This window comes from Tupaia chinensis, unplaced genomic scaffold, assembly GCF_000334495.1.
Source record: "Tupaia chinensis unplaced genomic scaffold, TupChi_1.0 Scaffold000052_1, whole genome shotgun sequence".
Taxonomy (NCBI): Eukaryota; Metazoa; Chordata; class Mammalia; order Scandentia; family Tupaiidae; genus Tupaia; species Tupaia belangeri.
This window is the reverse complement of record NW_006159510.1, coordinates 4,029,829-4,047,375: the sequence shown is the minus strand read 5'-3', so window position 1 is coordinate 4,047,375 and position 17,547 is coordinate 4,029,829. Positions and strand designations below refer to the sequence as shown.

General features: G+C 42.6%; 1 protein-coding gene across 3 annotated transcripts in view; it reads left to right on the top strand.

Moving 5' to 3' along the window:
- The window catches only part of WDR37 (WD repeat domain 37), a 75,548-nt gene that overhangs the window by 38,584 nt on the left and 19,417 nt on the right, over positions 1-17,547 (top strand). For all 3 annotated transcript variants that reach the window (XM_006141335.3, XM_006141336.3, XM_006141338.3), the window contains 2 exons: positions 7,668-7,908; positions 9,131-9,272. In XM_006141335.3, the coding sequence (XP_006141397.1) occupies positions 7,668-7,908; positions 9,131-9,272 (383 nt within the window). The remainder of the gene's footprint in view (positions 1-7,667; positions 7,909-9,130; positions 9,273-17,547) is intronic.

Genomic DNA, 17,547 nt, shown 5'->3' with positions numbered 1-17,547 from the left:
TTTTTATTGCTAGGAGTTCTTTGCACATAGAATAAGGAGAGAGAGAAACCTGGTGTGTTCCTCAGGCCACCAGGGCCAGTAACTGAACCACAGTGAGCCATGCCAGATCTAGCTCCTTCTACATAGCACTTAACCACTGCATTCCAGAGTTGCTCCTTGATGATATGTTTTGATGTTTTTATGTGTTCACTGTCAGGTACCTTATTTATGTTTTATGGATTTTTATTATTTTTATTATCACATCATTCAGTGGCTTGTATGACATCATTTTTGATGATATGCATGTTGTATATATAGAAGAATAATAAATCAATGTATTTATGCTGCAAATCTTTACCGTTTGCTTTGTGCTGTTGGGAACATTTGTACCATTTTAGTCCAATACCTATCTTTATGATCACACAGAGGTTTTAATTATACTAATTTCTGTTACGGAATACATTTTAATACAGCCTTCACAGATGGTCAGCCCCTTCCTGTACTACCTGGGAGGTAGAAATGTTCCCAAGCAGAATGATAAAATGATCTTGTATAGTCAGGTACAGATCTACTGAGGTTCAGTTTGGATTGGGCTGTGATTGTTGGGAACAATCTTCTAGCTTGATATTTTTGTCTTTGAGTATTCATTTACTTTTCTGCCTTACGGACATTATGAGTATTCTACTTTGAAAGGGGTTAATCATTTAATAAATTCAAATGATAAAAGTAAGTTGTCTTTATAAAAAAGAATTTTTTTTTTTTTTTTTTTAGTTAAGAGGTCTTAACAACTCTTTTTTTTGGGGGGGTGGTGGAGATTTTTGCTATAGGGTGTATGCACTCGCCAGAGAGAGAGAGAGAGACAGAAAGCAAGGAATCACACCCCCCCGCCTGGGAGGGGGATGACCATGCTGCAATCCTTTCTCCTCCATTCTCCTCTTGGGATTCTGGGCATGCACACAAGCACCTGGCGTGAGTTTAAGCTACCGGGTCTGGGATTCAAACCGTGGTCTACTACATGGGAGTCCAGCAACATAGCCATTATGCCACCTGCTGGTCCCAACAACTTATTTTTAATTGAGCGTATTATGTATTTTTTCTTGACACTGTTTTTCTCCTGTGGGCTTACCAAACTGTTCATTATGTGGCAAACTTCACAGTATACATTTTTTTTTTTTAAGAGGTTTTTGCTATCTTTTTTTTTTTTGAGAGTTTTTTTTCGCTATAGGGCACATGCGCTCGCCAGACAGACAGAGAGAGATATAGAGACAGAAAGCGAGAAATCACCCCCCAGGGGGGATGGTCACGCTGCAATCCCTTCTCCTCCCTTCTCCTCTCGGGATCTTGGGCACACACGCACATGCGCCCGGTGTGAGTTTTAAGCCACCAGGTCTGGGACATGAACCGCGGTCGACTACATGGGAGTCCAGCGACATAGCCATTATGCTAACTGCTGGTCCCCAGTGTACATTTTTAAAAGAAACAGTGGAATGAGCACAGCTGAGGGACAAGGGGCAAAGATGAAAGTGAAGATTAATGTTCAGGAAAGTAAATGAGTTACTATAACTATTTTTCAAATAGAGAAGAAAACATTTTTAACAGGAAATTTAGCACTTTCCTTAAGAAACATTTAGTAATTTACTTAGAATGTTAAATTTACTGTATTTTCTTTATTACTTTGCTTGCATTGGATATGGGGACTTCTTGAAGATTTGTGCTGTTGTGGGGTGGGAGGAGCTTGGTCTGAATGAAAGATCAGCCTGCTCAGCATAGAGTGCTTCGGACTGGTCCTGACCCTCCTTAATAAAGAGTAGCTTAATGCTCTTTAGATGCTGCTGAATGCAAATGATACTTCTTTGATGAAAAGCATTTTGTTTTTATAAGGTTTTGTTGGCCAATCTTGATGCAGATTTGCCAAACAGTTCTAATACTAGAACTTATAGTAAACTCATCTGTTAGAAATCTGTGTTCCTCTTGAATCAGTATAGTTTTCTGACAGATGGTTTCTTTCTTTTTGCATCAGTGAGTTTTATTTGACATCCACATTGTTGATAAAGAGATATTTGAATGGTGTAGTGTAAAAAAATACAGATTACCAACTAAGTAACTATCTCACACTAGTTTTTTGACCTTGAGTCCTGAACTTAATAGGGTTAATGTTTTCCGTTTGAATGTGAAAATTGAAAGGAGTTAACTAAGTGGCTTCTCATGGCCCTTGGTACATTAGGGCATTGTCATTCAGTGATTCATTGATTCTGTGGTATTCAGTAGATACTTTATTAGTATTTAATTGGCCATTCTTGGATATTCCATTAAAATAGTGTGGACAGTAAAAATAAAGTTAAAATAGGTTATTTCTAAGATAATAAAAATAAATACAAATAATTCCCACCCTTTCTTACCCTGTCCTTTGCCAAATTAAGGTTAAAAGAGTTTAAAATTGTTCCTTAATATGAAACTCAACTACATTTATGCTTCAGAATATTTTTTAATTCCTTATGTAGTTTGGAAAAATTACTTCTATAAAGTGCTGACTTTGTTTTACCTTTTAAAATCTGAATCCTAATAACCAGAAGCTCATGCTTCGCTTCAGGGCTCTGGTTCCATCCCTCATAAAAGTGCATGCCTTTATGTGCAGTGTCCTGTCTCATCCAGTTGTCCCACACACACTCCTGATCCCTCCCATTTCCCCCCCTCTCACATGGTCCCTCCCATGTTGTCCAGAGAACTGGGCCATTCAAGTGCTTCTCTCTAAATGTGATCCAAATCTAACACATTCTTATCCCAGAGCGCCCAGATGTCTCCTGTCTGAGGTGTTTTCTCCTCGAATGGCTGGTGGTTTATTCCTTCTGTCACAGATTGATGTTTCAGTGACTAGCTTGTCTAGTCCACTGTTTTAGGTCAGCCACGCAGCAGTAACAAAACTGTTAGGAAGTTTTGAATTATCTTTGATGCATTCTTCTTTTCATGCCCTCTTCCCATTTCCTGCTAATCCGTGAAATCTTGCTGACTCTAGTTCCCTAACAATTCCTGTGTTCACTTTTCTCTGTCTACACAATACGTCTTCTGTAATACCCACTGCTCAGGCCATGGGCTGCCCCTGGGGTCAGGTTACATAGAGAGGTCAGGACAGACAGGACATAGTGAGCCAGAGGATACGTATCCCACGCCTTTTCTGCAGGGACCCTGTTTGCACACCTGTACAGAAAGCCACCCAGACTGTGCTCTTCCTCCTCACCCAGGGGACAGTGCAGGTGAATAGGACCCATAGGAGTAACTGTGGGAGCTGAGAAATCAGATGGTCCAGGACCTGTGTCTCCTGAATAACTTCACAGGCAGCCCAGGGACGTGCCAGGGATAGGAGTCAGCCAGACACAAAGTGTGGAGTGGTGGCAGTGGGCCATTAGGAATGGATAATGAATGTAGAGTTCCTCCCAGGCTAGATGCAGTTTACCAGTCGGGTCATTTTTACCTTGAACAGCATCACCTGGGAACAAAGCCACCCTTTAGGGAGCAAAGCTCTCATCTCAGGCAGAAGGGAGGGCTTTTGTTAACTCCTAACACCCCACAGATTTATGTCGTCGTCTTTTCTGGCCAGGTCGCTGCAGTTGCAGCCTGACTGTCTCTCTGTCCACAGCTAGTTTTGTTTGTGTACTCCATCAGGAGTGAGCTTTCTCTCATGCTGTCCTGTTGCCTCAGAGACACCCCTTTGCCTTCAGGATGAATTCCAAAAATGGTTTCTTGGTGTGCAGGGCCTGTTTTGACTGTATCATTCCCACCTTTCTAGCCATTTCTAATCACTCTCTTCCTCACTGAACTGCTCTTGCTGCCCTGACCTCAGCCTTTTGTCTCCCTTCTGGGTCCAGCTTCTCGAACCTGTTCTAGGCTGCCCTCAGATATTGTCTCCTTAGAGAGTTGGACCATCCTTGGACGCTCTTAAACACCCCATGCTTTGTGTTCATGTAACACAGTCTCACCTAAGCAGTTCTTTGCCATCACTAGGTTCTAAGTACTCCTCTCCCTGGAGAAATCTCAGCTCTAGTTAAACCCATGTGTCCTCTATTCCTCTCTTGCACTGCTGACCCCTTGTACTTTAAGATCTTGGCTTCCACATGACTGGGCCCTGCAACACTCCATTATACCTCTCTGTTCACAACTTCACCACACCCTGGCTGACATGTTCTGGTTTCCCTCCAGCCACCTTCCTGACACCTTGTCAGCTGGCCTCTGGCTTCTTCCTTCAAGGAGAAAATGAAACTGAGGAAACTTGTACACTCTGCTTCCCCTGTCTCCTATGTCCTGGCACCAGTGTCCTTGTGTATTGTGCTTGTCCCCTCCTCCTCGTGGATGTCTGCCCTGTGTGGTCAGGACATTCCTCTCTTGTGTCCTTCCCAATGGCACAGGGGTATGCTGCAGTACTATCACTCTTCATCCCACAGCCTACCAGAGCCACCACCGTGTTGGCTCCCCAGTGCCAACTCCCTGGAAGTGTCACCTGCACACTTTTCATTCCAGAGACTCACTTCTCTTGAGTCAGCTTTGTGTCTGTCTACCCTTCTGGGCCCCACCATCAATGTCCCCTTCCATGTTGTCCTCAAGTGGACACTCTCCAGCCACCCCTCGGGTTCATTCTCACACCTGTTTCTCTCATTTCTTATTTTTCTCTTGCTTCCTGTTGGCTGGGCCTCCCCTTTCCTAAGGCTCTACCCACTCACCAGCCAGCCCTCAGGCCTCCCCCTCTCCTGACACCGCACCCCCTCACCTGCCCACAGACCTCTCCTCCATTGAAGTTCTGCCCTGGTGGCCCTATCCTGCTCCTTCCATCATTGCTCCCGTTTCAGGAACTGTCACCGTCACTTGCCCAGGGACTTAGACCAGACACTGTTAGGTTGCCTGTGAACATCTATGATTTTCTTATATTCCATGTATATATCAGCCTAGCACAGACCTGAAGGTTTCCTTGAGGATGTTTTAATTTAACCTTTCTTCTCACTTCTATTAATACCACTCTAATCTGGCTACTTTCCCTCACATGCACTTCTGAATCTTTACCCTGTCGGCTCCCGCCATGGTTTCCTAAGGCTGCTGTAAGAACAGTCCACACACCAGGACACTTAGGCACATCTGCGATCTCATGGTTCTGGAGGCCGGAGGTCCGAGATCAAGGTGTGGGCAGGGCCAGTTTTTCTTAGGCCTCACTCCTTGGCATGTAAGTACTATCTTCTTTCTCCCATTTGTTTCTCTCTGTGTGTTTATGTCCCAGTCTCTTTTTACAAGGACCTTAGTCCTGTTTGATTAGGGCCCACTCGAACAGCCATGTTTTTACCTTAATCACCTCCTTAAAGGCTCTGTTTCCAAATACACTCACATTCTGGGAGCCTGGGGATTAGGGCTTCAGTATATGAATTTGGGGAGACACAGTCAGTCCTCACAGCCTTCTCTTGTCTTTCTCCCTGTGGTATGTTCTCACAGCATTATTAATCCGATTATATGATGTCCTTGCTCAAAACCTTGTGGTGGCTCACCGTCATACATGATAAAATAGCATCCTTTCCTTGGCCTGTCCGGGTTTACATGAGCAATGAGGAATTCCTGAGTGATGTCTCTGACTTCACCTTTTACAGGCTCTCTCCCATGCCCTCATCCCCACGCCCATGCACAGGTGTGCAAGATGACCTATTTATATCGTACACGGGTTTTGCACTGGTGCTACTCCTGCCTGGAAGGCTGTTCCCCTCAGTATTTGCATGCCTCACTTCCTGGCTTTCTTCACATTCCGACTCAAATGTTACTTTATTAGAGTATTTCCTAAATAATTTGGTATAAACTAGCAGTCCCCTGAGTATCTACCCCTTGTCTTTCTTTCTTTTCTTTCTTTTTTTTTTTTTTTTTTGAGAAGTTTTCGCTATAGGGCGCGTGTGCTCGCCAGACAGACAGAGAGAGACATAGAGACAGAAAGCGAGAAATCACCCCCCAGGGGGGATGGTCACGCCGCAATCCCTTCTCCCTTCTCCTCTCAGGATCTTGGGCACGCACGCACACGTACCCAGTGTGAGTTTTAAGCCATCGGGTCCGGGACGCGAACCACGGTTGACTACGTGGGAGTCCAGCGACATAGCCATTACGCTAACTGCTGGTTCCCTCTACCCCTTGCCTTGATTTTTTTTTTTTTTGTAGCACTTATTACTGCCTGACTCTGTATGTACCTACATAGGACATATGTTCCCATTCTAGTGTGTGTGTGTGAGAGACACGTTCTCATGCTAACATGTGTGTAGATATGACATAGTCCCATGCTAGTGTGTATGTGACATACATTCTTGTACTAACTAGTGTGCATGACACTTTGTCATACTAATGTGTGTGTATGTATGATGTGTTCCCATGCTAATGTGCTTATATGTGACATGCATTACTATACCATAGTGTATGTATGTGGGCACATGAGTGTGCATGGATGCATGAATGGTCTCTTCCTTGCTTGGGCAAAAGTTCTGTGAGGTCAGGGATTCTGCCAGGCTTGTTTATCCAGTGTTCTTGTCACTTGGAATGAACATGTCTCAAACTCGTATGTGTTAGAGATTGTTTTTCTCTTTCTCTGCTATGTAGCCAGCATCTGATTGTTAGCATCTGATAAATATTTTTTGAATGAAAAAGTTTATTTTCAGGGCTGGCAGGTAGTGTGGTGATTAAAGGTGCTGGACTCCCACATGGCTGACCGCGGTTCAAGTCCTGGACCTGGTGGGATTGCTTTCTCACTTTCTCTCTCTTTCTTGCTCTCTGATCAAACTGAAAAATAATAATAAATAAAGATAAAATAATTTTTAATAAAAAGAAAAAGTGTATTTTCTAAGAGAACTGGCTATTAATGTTTCACACTGGCATCGTAGGACGATAAAGTAAATGACCTTTTTCTTACTTCTGTAGTGATAAAATTGTAAGTATTAGGTTATCAGAAAAGCCATGACACATTTTTGCATAGAAAAACAGAAAAATACATCATGACTTTTCTGAAGACCCAATATTTTAAACAGGCTCTGAAAATTGAAATGCTTATTTTCATTATGGTAAATTACTGACTTTCGATTGTATGTGCTTAGTTTTTTTTTTTTTTGTTTGTTTTTTGAGAGGTTTTTCGCTATAGGGCGTGTGCGCTCGCCAGACAGGCAGAGAGAGACATAGAGACAGAAAGCGAGAAATCACCCCCCAGAGGGGATGGTCATGCCACAATCCCTTCTCCTCCATTCTCCTCTCGGGATCTTGGGCACGCACACACATGCACCCGGCATGAGTTTTAAGCCACCGGGTCCGGGATGTGAACCGCGATAGAGTATGTGGGAGTCCAGTGATATAGCCATTACGCTAACTGCTGATTCCCGTGTATGTGCTTAGTTTTAATATTACATTTGTACTAATAAGTGGCAAGACCTTAAAATATTAAAAAATATTTTGCTAGTGGAAATGGGTTGTAGCTCCTTTGGTGTCATGGTGGCCTGAATATTTTTTCTTTTTTGTGTTCTTGGGTTTTAGCTGAGAAAGTTGGTAAACACTTATCAAGGGCTGGTTATGAGCCAGGAACCATGTTGGTGTTGACCCTAATGATAAGTAAATCCTACAAAAATAAGTGGAACAGAATGGTTGAATAGATCCGATCCCCAGGGAACTTCTTTCCTCTCTTGTCTTACTCTTAGCAACAAATGTCTGGAGAAGATGAAATTGAGTGCTCTGATAAAGATGAACCTGACGTCGATGGAGATGTGTCCAGTGACTGCCCCACTGTTCGTGTTCCGCTGACCTGTCTCAAAAGCCACCAGGGAGTGGTGATAGCTGCTGACTGGCTAGTTGGGGGGAAGCAAGTGGTGACAGCCTCCTGGGACAGAACTGCTAACCTCTATGATGTGGAGACCTCTGAACTTGTCCACTCTCTGACAGGTACCTTCCTGTAAACACCTGAAGTTCCTAATTGCTCACTTTTGATTTATGTTTATGTATTTATGTCTCATCTTGCAAGCTGCTTCTTGGCAGAATTATTTTGATTCCCTTCTTTGGTTTTACTTTTGAAGATGTTTCCAATTAATAGAACTATTTGTAGCCAAATTTATTTTATCCTTCAGGGATTTAATTGTAACATGTACTATCTAGAAATTTGGAACATGGGCTTGTATTGGCTTTCTATTCTGTAACAAATTTCTCCAAACTCAATGCCTTAAAACAACAAGAATTTATTACCCCATGATTTTTGGGTCAGTGTTTCTAGGTCCATGGCAGCTGCTCCTCTGCTCAGTGCCTCACAGGCTGAAGCGAAGGTGTTATCTAGGTGGACCTCCCTGAGACTTGCTGGGTTCTCTCAAGCTTGCTGGTCACTAGAAGAATCCCATTTTTTTGCAGCTATGTGACTGGGGTCCCCATTTTCTTACTGACTGATCTGAGCATCTGGAGGTAGTCCCCAGGTCCCTGGAGGCCCTTCCAGAAACTTCTTGCTACTTGGCAGTCTGCTTTCTTCCAGGCCAGTGGGAGCATATCTCTGCTGTGGGGAGGCCCTACATCCTTCTAAAGGATAGGCCTCCCAAGAACTCACAGTCAGCTCTGTTTTAGGGACCTCAGTTATACTTGCAAAACCCTTTTTGCCTTACCGTGTACCAGACTTATCACAGAGATATGTCATATTTACAGGCTTTGTTCAAGGGAAAGGAAATATAGTATACCCATGTATGGGGGTGTTGGGGGCCATTTTAGGATTCTGCCCACTACACTTGTTTTTGCAGTTTTGTCAGTCAGTGCATCATTTCCTAATAGAGTGTTAAAGGTTGTATTTTACTGAGTACCCACAGTATGGTATTACTAGAAGTTACTCTAAAAGTGAAGAATTAAGATTTAAGCTATTAACACACTCAGCCTGTCAAAGTGATTTGCCTGACCTTCTAGATGTCAGGATCACGCAATGGGTTATGTGTCTGCCTTGTTCTCTGCTCCTTTCTAGTGAATGGCTGAAAGAACTTTCAGCTTCTGAGGAAAACTGGACCTACTGTTCCATTGGATATTACCTGTGAAGTCCATAAGGATGGTTCTTTTGATTCTTGTGTTCTTAAACAAACTTCACTCTAATCATGTGTCTGCAGTGACTGACCTTGCAACTCTGTCGTCTTGGCTGTAGGGCACGACCAGGAGCTGACACACTGCTGCACACACCCCACCCAGCGGCTCGTGGTGACTTCCTCCCGTGATACGACCTTCCGCCTCTGGGACTTCAGGGACCCTTCCATACATTCAGTGAATGTTTTCCAGGGACACACAGAGTGAGTCACATTTGTTCAGAGATCTATTCTTAACTACCCATGAAAGAAGCTTTATGGGTTGACATTAAACTTTAATTTTACGCTTAATTTTCAATGTTTCCAACTCTACCTTTTAAAATGACTGGTATTTTCCCAAACATTCAGCTCCATTTTCAATGGGATTTCAAAGTATTTAGGAGATTAAGGGAAGACATTGATATTCTCAAGAAATTGAGTAGGATTGGGATGAGGCTGTGGGGGGAAAGAAGTCAGTAAAGGTTCTGAAAACACTCAAGACCAGCGAGGTTGACCGGAAGGAAGACCATGTTCTCTAGCCAGGATGGCCAGCCCCTGCCACTTACTAGGTCTTTGTACCTTGATTTTAGTTATTACATGTATTTCTAGGATATATTCTGGGAGAAGATTCACAAGCACGGACAGAAGGATGAATACTCATTCATTTGGTTACTCCAAAATAGGAACATCTGTTTTATAAGTTTAACATTAGATCTTCAGTTTTAGATGTAATCTTCAAATGTTAATAAAATGTTCAAAAGGTAACTAGGACAGAGTTTTGAAAGAAACTTGAAATAGGACTCAGGCCTGCTGGGATATTAGTGGTGAGCAGTAAACAATGTGCGTAGATCTGGCTGGGTAACTGGGACTGTTCTAAGAGCTTTGTGTGTGTTAACTTACTGAATTCAACACAAGGTGGGTGTTTATTCTATAAGCTTGGGTAACAGTAGCCATAGTAATAGAAAATCTCTTACGTCCTCTGTGACTGAACGTAGTATGGTGTAGTCACTCCATCCCAGGCAGCATGGGTCTCATCAGACCCACGAGCTCTATCCTCATGTAGGCTTCAGTCCTGCCTACCCAACTCCAGGATTGCCTCGTGGCGGGTAAAAGGCCATGGGGTCAGATTGCTTTCTCTACCCCGTTAGCTTACACGTGTCATGCTCTGGCGTCTAACATCATACAGATGCCTGCCTGGGCCTGGGTGCACCACTAGCAGCCCACTTTCCTGGAAGGAAAGTGACCATTCTGCTGCCAAGCTGTCCCTTGCTGGGGCTTGCAGTCAGGCACTCAGGCCTGGCGGGTTGTCTATTCCTGAGCCTAGCAGCATTTTTCCTAAGCTTTTTATTTCGAAAAGTGTCAAGCCTACATAAAAGTTCAGAAAATAGTATGATAAATTCCTGTTTACCCTTCACCCAGATTTACCTCTTATTTTTATTCACCATATTTGCTTTTTATCTCTCTATATGTGTATATATACATCTGTCTGTATGTGTGAAGTATATACACATATTTTCTTTAGCTAGGCCCTTTGAAAGTAAATACTTCATATGTATCTCTAAGAGTAAGGATGTTCTCCTAATTCAGTACCATTTTTAGGTGGATACCTAAGAAAATGAACAACTTTGGGGCCGGCAAGTGGTATGGTGGTTAAGGGTGCTAGATTCCCATATGACTGACTGGGGTTTGAGTCCTGGACCTGGCAGCTGCTTTCTCACTACTCCCCTAACCCCCTCTCTCTCACTCTGTCCCTCTCTGGTCAAATTAAAGTAAATAAATAAATAAAGTTAAATAAAATGTAATTCTTAAAAGATTGAAAACATTTTGTAATACCATCTAATGTCTTGCTCATAATCATATTTACCCAATTGTCCCCAGTATGTCTTTGTTACTTCTTTCTTTATTTTTTTGAGAGATTTTTTGCTATAGGGCACCTGCACTCGCCTAAGAGACAAAGAGACAAAAAGTGAGAAATCACCCCCACAGGGTGTGGGGGGGGGGCGGCAATGCTGCAATCCCTTTTTTTCCATTCTCCTCTTGGGATTTTGGGCATGCATGCACACATGGCCGGTGTGTTTTAAGCCTATAGGTTCAGGACTCAAACTGCAGTCGCCTACGTGGAAGTCTAGCGATGTAACTATTAACGTCATCTGCTGGTCCTGTCTTTGTTACTTCTTTAGATTGAGTATTTAATCAGCATTCACTCATTATAGTTAAGCATTATGCCTTTTGACCTCTTTTAATCCAGAATGGTCCTCCACCCACTAATATCATTTTTATGACTATTTTTTCTGCAGAATCTAAGCTAGCTATCTTGTCAAATGCCTCAGGTTCTGTATTTTTCTCATGATTTCCTTTGTTGACAAAAGTGCTTCTCAGCCATAGTTGTGTGCTGTCTCTGCATCCCACCAGAAAGCACATATGCCAGGTGTCTGCTGTCTCCTTGGTTAAGGCGCTGTCTGCCAGGTCTTCCCCTGAGAAAGGCATGCTTTTCCCTTTGGAATGAGTGACACTTTGAGATGTGTGAGTATCTTACTCCCCAGCAGCTTTTCATCTGATGGGTCTGACATCATCTGTGATCTTTGCCTCAATTTGCGATTATGCTGAGTGTGAGCAGCAATACAGTGATCTTTCTAATTCTGTTATTCTTCCTACACTCATTAGCTGCACTTGATATTTTGAGTATCAGCATGATTCATGGGCTTTTTTCCAATTCAGTAGTTGTTATCCCTCATTGCCAGTTTATTTCTGGCTGCTGAGTGTCCCTCCTGTGGATTTCTGTACCTCTTTGTGGCTTTCTGGCCCCGAATGCTGCTGTCCTCTGACACAGGGAAATGCTGCAGACTGGACAGTGCCCACAACCTCTCACTGGATCGGCTCTGCCACTCTGTACTGGGGAAGCACAGTCCATCAGAGGGTTGAGAGCTGGGTTAAGAAGGAGTTTTACATGAGAGAACAAGGCAGCTATGTTTCTGATGTAGAGCAGATGTCACAGAGCCTGGCCCTGTCCTCCTGCCATGCTTGCTGCCTCCAAGGAGAGAATAGAGAGCCCCGAGTGTGTGTCCAGAGAAGGCAGAATGACCAGGCTTGGGGAGTCCTTGGCATGTGCCAGGTGTTGTCAGAAAACCTCAGGGGCAGAGACTCCCTGACCCTCCCTGTGAGCCTCGTTGCTCCAGGGAGAGAAACAGGCATGGCAGAATTTGTCTCTTAGGTACTTGTATCTCAGGGGAGATTCCAGAGCAGCCTCTCCAGAGCAGCCTCTCCTAGTGCCTGCAAGTGATGCTGGGCATTATTTAAAGACCGTTTTAACCATTTTCTTTTTCTGTTCAGCTGACGTAATTGTTGGAAAATTTTTATTCTTGTTTTGTGCAATAAGGTGAGAATATATGTGAATGACTGAGATTTGACAGAAGGACATGTTTTAGCATCTAAGTGTATTTCAGTAGGTTGTATCTCATTTGTCTCTCTCTAGTTGTATAGGGAATGCTGTTACCATGTTTAAAATAATTTGTGTTATATTTTTATGGCTGGTGGATATGTGAAATAATGGCTGTTTTTAGAGAGATACTTAGGAATGTAGCTGGTTATGAGGCGTTTTCTTTCTTTCTTTTTTTTTTTTTTAAAGGTTTTTGCCATAGGGTGTTTGCCTTCACCAGAGAGAGAGAAAGAGAGAGAGAGAGAGACAGACAGACACAGACACACACACACAGACAGAGACAGTGAGAGGGAAGGTGAGAAATCATCCCTAGAGAGGATGGCCAGCCTGCAGTTCCTTCTCCTAGGATTGTGGGCATGCATGCACAAGTGCCTGGTGTGATTTTCAAGCCTCCAGGTCCAGGATTTGAACTGTGGTGGGCATGTGGGAGTCTAGCACCCTAACTACCATACCACCTGCTGGCCCCAGAGGAGTTCTTATTTTTGATGTGGACCTACAAATACAGTCTTTTAGGTTTCTTTCTTTCTCTCTCTCTTTCTTTTTTTTTTTCCCATAGAAGTGTGTACTCACCAGAGAGAGAGAGAAGAAAGGTGAAGAATTACCCTCTTGGGGAATGCCATGCTGCAGTCCCTTCTCCATTTTCCTCTTGGGATTTTGAACATGCACGTACATGCTCCCAGCGTGTTTTTCTTTCTTTTTTTTTTTTTTTTTTGGAGAGATTTTCACTGTAGGACGCGTGCGCTCGCCAGACAGACAGAGAGAGACATAGAGACAGAAAGCGAGAAATCACCCCCCAGGGGGGATGGTCACGCCGCAATCCCTTCTCCTTCCGGGATCTTGGGCACGCACGCACACGCACCCGGCATGAGTTTTTAAGCCACCGGGTCCGGGACACGAACCGCGGTCGACTATGTGGGAGTCCAGCGACATAGCCATTACGCTAACTGCTGGTTCCCTCCCAATGTGTTTTTCAAGGTACTGGATATAGGACTTGAGCCGTAGGGTCAGCAACAAGGGGTCCAGCATCTCAACCACTATGCTGCTGGCTGGCCCAGGGTTTGTGTTTTAATAAAAATGGATGTGGGCCGAAAGTAAACATGGAGTGTGTAATTTGTGTGAGTTCTTGTTCCCACCCAGATCTTCTGAGGTGCAAGTAGTGTTTCCGTTCACTTTAACCATGAGGATAAGCAAAAGCTTTAATGAAAACAATATATATACAACTATGACATTTATTTAAATTATTTATATTTTACTCTTATTCCAGTTATCATAAAGTAGAGTACTTTGTTGATATGTAGAAAACTTTTCTTTGGTACTAATTACTTTACTATAAATATTAGAAAAGGGGAAGTTTAAACGTTTTTAGGACTTTTTGCCTTGGTGACTTGCTAGTAATGGCCAGGCTGGTGTCCTCTTTTGTTTTTGTGTCCCCTTCTGCACCTCTGCCTGGAGACCAACCACTGGAAGGGTGTCCTGCTCAGCACTCCTCATGCAGGGTTAGGACTCGGTCAGCAGGTGGAGCTATAGGTGTCTTTATTGAATCCAAAATATTTCTTCCTGATATTAGATCAGCCGTAAGCCCCTCGAAATACCTCAAATTTAGAAAAGCCGGAAATGAGACATTTTTATGGTTTCAACTGGGGAATTTTCTTAGTAACTGTTGCTTTTTTGTCTTTGGCATAATTTCTGTAGGTTTAAGCCCACATGACAATACCTATAGAATGCATTACCTTTGCAAATGTATATCGATGTACACCCACACCCAGCTTGCTTATATTAAAAGTGAACATGGGACCAGCAGTTAGCGTAATGGCTATGTCGCTGAACTCCCACGTAGTCGACCGTGGTTCGTGTCCCGGACCCGGTGGCTTAAAAAACTCATGCTGGACGCGTGCGCGTGTGTGCCCAAGATCCTGAGAGGAGAATGGAGGAGAAGGGATTGCGACATGGCCATCCCCCCTGGGGGTTAATTTCTCGCTTTCTGTCTCTCTGTTTCTCTCTGTCTGTCTGGTGAGCGCATGCGCCCTATAGCAAAAACCTCTCCAAAGAAAAAAAAGTGAACATGCTTAATTCCTAATTAAGAGCAGAGGAGTGGCCAATGCCAGCAGTGTGTGTTCTGTCTGATCACTTTTCTGATGTTATGGATGTCCCTGTCTGTTCTGAGTGATCTATCCTGAACCCTTCTGCGGTTCCCGTGACTTTACACACATGCCTGAACCTTGATGTTGTTGTCTGTCTTGTTACCATGCCAACCCTGAGGGGATTGGATGTCCTGTCTACGTGTCAGCATCTAGTGTAGTGTCTGCACCTTAACAAATAGGTTGACTCTAAGGAGTGTGTTTTCAGGCCTGCAGTACCATCTTCTAGTCTAGTAAGTAATCTGTGGGTTTTCCAGGGGGATTTTCTTGTAACCCAGTTCTTTTCCTGAACATTAAAAGCAGAACTCAGGTGTACAGTTTTTTTTTTTTTTCTTTTTCAATATATTTTTTTTTATTTATATTATCATCATAATCTTCTTTATTTTACATTGGATTACATATAACTTTACATTGACTTCCATTGTTTTTTCAAAAGGGAATGCCATGCATGTCGGTCAATACAGAGACATCAGTCTCCCCGCTTTATCATTCAATGTCTTTTCCATGCATTTCCCAATAATTATTATTATTATAATTTTTTTAAAAACAGTCAGTCACTATTTCTCATTTTGCTTGTTAAAAGACTTCACCCATCATGAAATACTTCCCAGACCAGTCCAGTTGAGAATACTATACATGTCATCATCAACAGATAATAAACCATATCTGTTTCTCACTAACATCCTCTCTATTGTTCACTTGCTATCTTTCTCTATCCTCTTCTCTCTCTTTTTTTTTTATAGTTTATTTATTTATTTATTTATTATATTTTTTTCCCCATCACAATACACAAATGAATTTTCCATCCAAAATACACTGTGCATTAGCTCAATCAAGCACATCAACATATATGTTCTCAGCAAATAATTTCCCAATTCTTGTGTCCTGCATACCTTGCCTTTTATTTTACCATCCTAGATTCCCCAACCCCCTCCATCTGTTATGACCCATCCTCCTCCCACATTGTCCCTGTCATCCCCGATTGCCCTCCGTGCCTCACCCCTCCCCAAATGATCTGTCAGTGATCTTAATTAGTCTAAGTCTCTCCAATAGTTATCACAGCTGACACATGCCTCTACATGAACTCAAGTCTGACTTTAGGCCTAAACCCCATTGGGTAAAAAGAGCATACTATAAAGTAGAACCCAACTGGGCCCATACCGCTCACTGCAGCCATCAAATATCCATTTTTTTTTTTTAAATGGTACGAATAGTTTTACCGTTTTTTTTTGTTACCTAACATTCATTCCCTGAGCATCATCACAGCGTACTAAATGTAATTTCCCATCTAGAATAGACTGCATAGTGACTTAATCAAGCATGTTATCATCAATAATATTCCACTTCTACTTTCTTGTTTATGTATATATATATTTTTTTCTCTTCCTCTTTTTTTTTTCCCCTATGTTTGTCCCTCTGCCCTTTCCCACTCTCTCCTTACAATATCTCTGCTATATACAGTGGTCTTCCAGAAGAGTTATTGAAAAAGTGATACATACAAGTAAAGGGAGAGAGGCCACAAGTTCCAATTATCAGCTCTTAAAGTTTTTGACAATAGGGAGCATAGATTCTATTCAGGGTTGGATTAAGGGAGGGTCTCCTGCAGATCCACAATTGTAGGTGAGTCTCCAGGGAATGCAGTTTCAGGAAAGCAGTTCTGGTACGCAGGGATGATTATCAGCTGATGCGGCACAGCAGTCAACTTGTAGTTACCAGGAATGGTGTTGTGGGCCTCTGCAGTGTGAGTTGTCCTTGGGTATCTGGCTTCCTTAGAATGGCAGAGTAGTTCTTGTTTTCCCCTGAGGTAATGCAGGGCTGGTAACCGTCATCTTCTCAAGTTGCAAGCTCTTCAACCTTGTTTAAGGCCTCCGGGCCATCCAGCACCGGAGAGGCCAGGGATGCTGGGCAGGGGCGTAACGTGAGCCCCGGGCCGCGGGGCCCCGCGGCCCCCACCGGAGCTGGGGCCAGGCCGTTGCCCTCAGGTGTACAGTTTTTAGGGAGTTTGCTGTTCTTGTTGGGTTAGCCCTGAATAGTTCATATGTGAAGCCTATTTTAGTGAATCATTGCTTTAATCAGAGGCAGTATTCCTTAAACATAATGTGACTACAAAGACCCTTTCTCACATAGTTCATATGAACATCATGTGAAACACATCTTCAAAATTTTGTTTATGGAACATATTTTCATTTGCAAGAACTCAGCTTAATTCTTTAGTAAAGTATATTAGAATCCAGCTTTTTTTATAACATAAATAAGTCACTTAATTATTTGGTTAAGTTGGATTTCAATAAGATTTTCTTAAAGCCAGATGTAGGTTTGTAGGCTTCAGAAATATTGCCCCATATTTGTCATCTAATTTCTCTACAGACTGGGAGATTTTTTTCTCCTTTTTCTTTTTTCTTACCATTATTATACTTTTACATGGATTCTCTGCCTTTTTGAAAAACTAGTTTGAAATGCAGGGCTTCACTTTAAGAGGATAAATTATTGCAAATGGTTCCCTTGTCAGTATCCTTGCTCACCAGGCAAGTGTTCCTTGATGTAAGAGCTACTTAAGGCTTTTATCATAAGTTTTTATAGAGGACTAATAAGCCTTCTTCTTTTTTGATGTTGCATTTATTTTCACTCCATATTATGACATCTTTTCATTGAAGGAATTTTACGGTAAGGAGTATTTACTTGGTATAACTGTGCGGCTGTTATTATTTGACTAGTTGTTAGTGGCCCAGTGTGTACTCATTTATAAGAAAAGTGATCCCAGATACTTGATGTGACATTGTTTTCCTAGTAGCAGAAATGCAAAATTATAGTGTGTTTTCTTAGAAATAATAGAAATGCTTAACTTGAATATTCATGTTAGAATGTCAAGGAATTTCAGCTGTTAGCAGTTTATTTCTCATATATTTCTTTCCTCTTTATCTAGAGC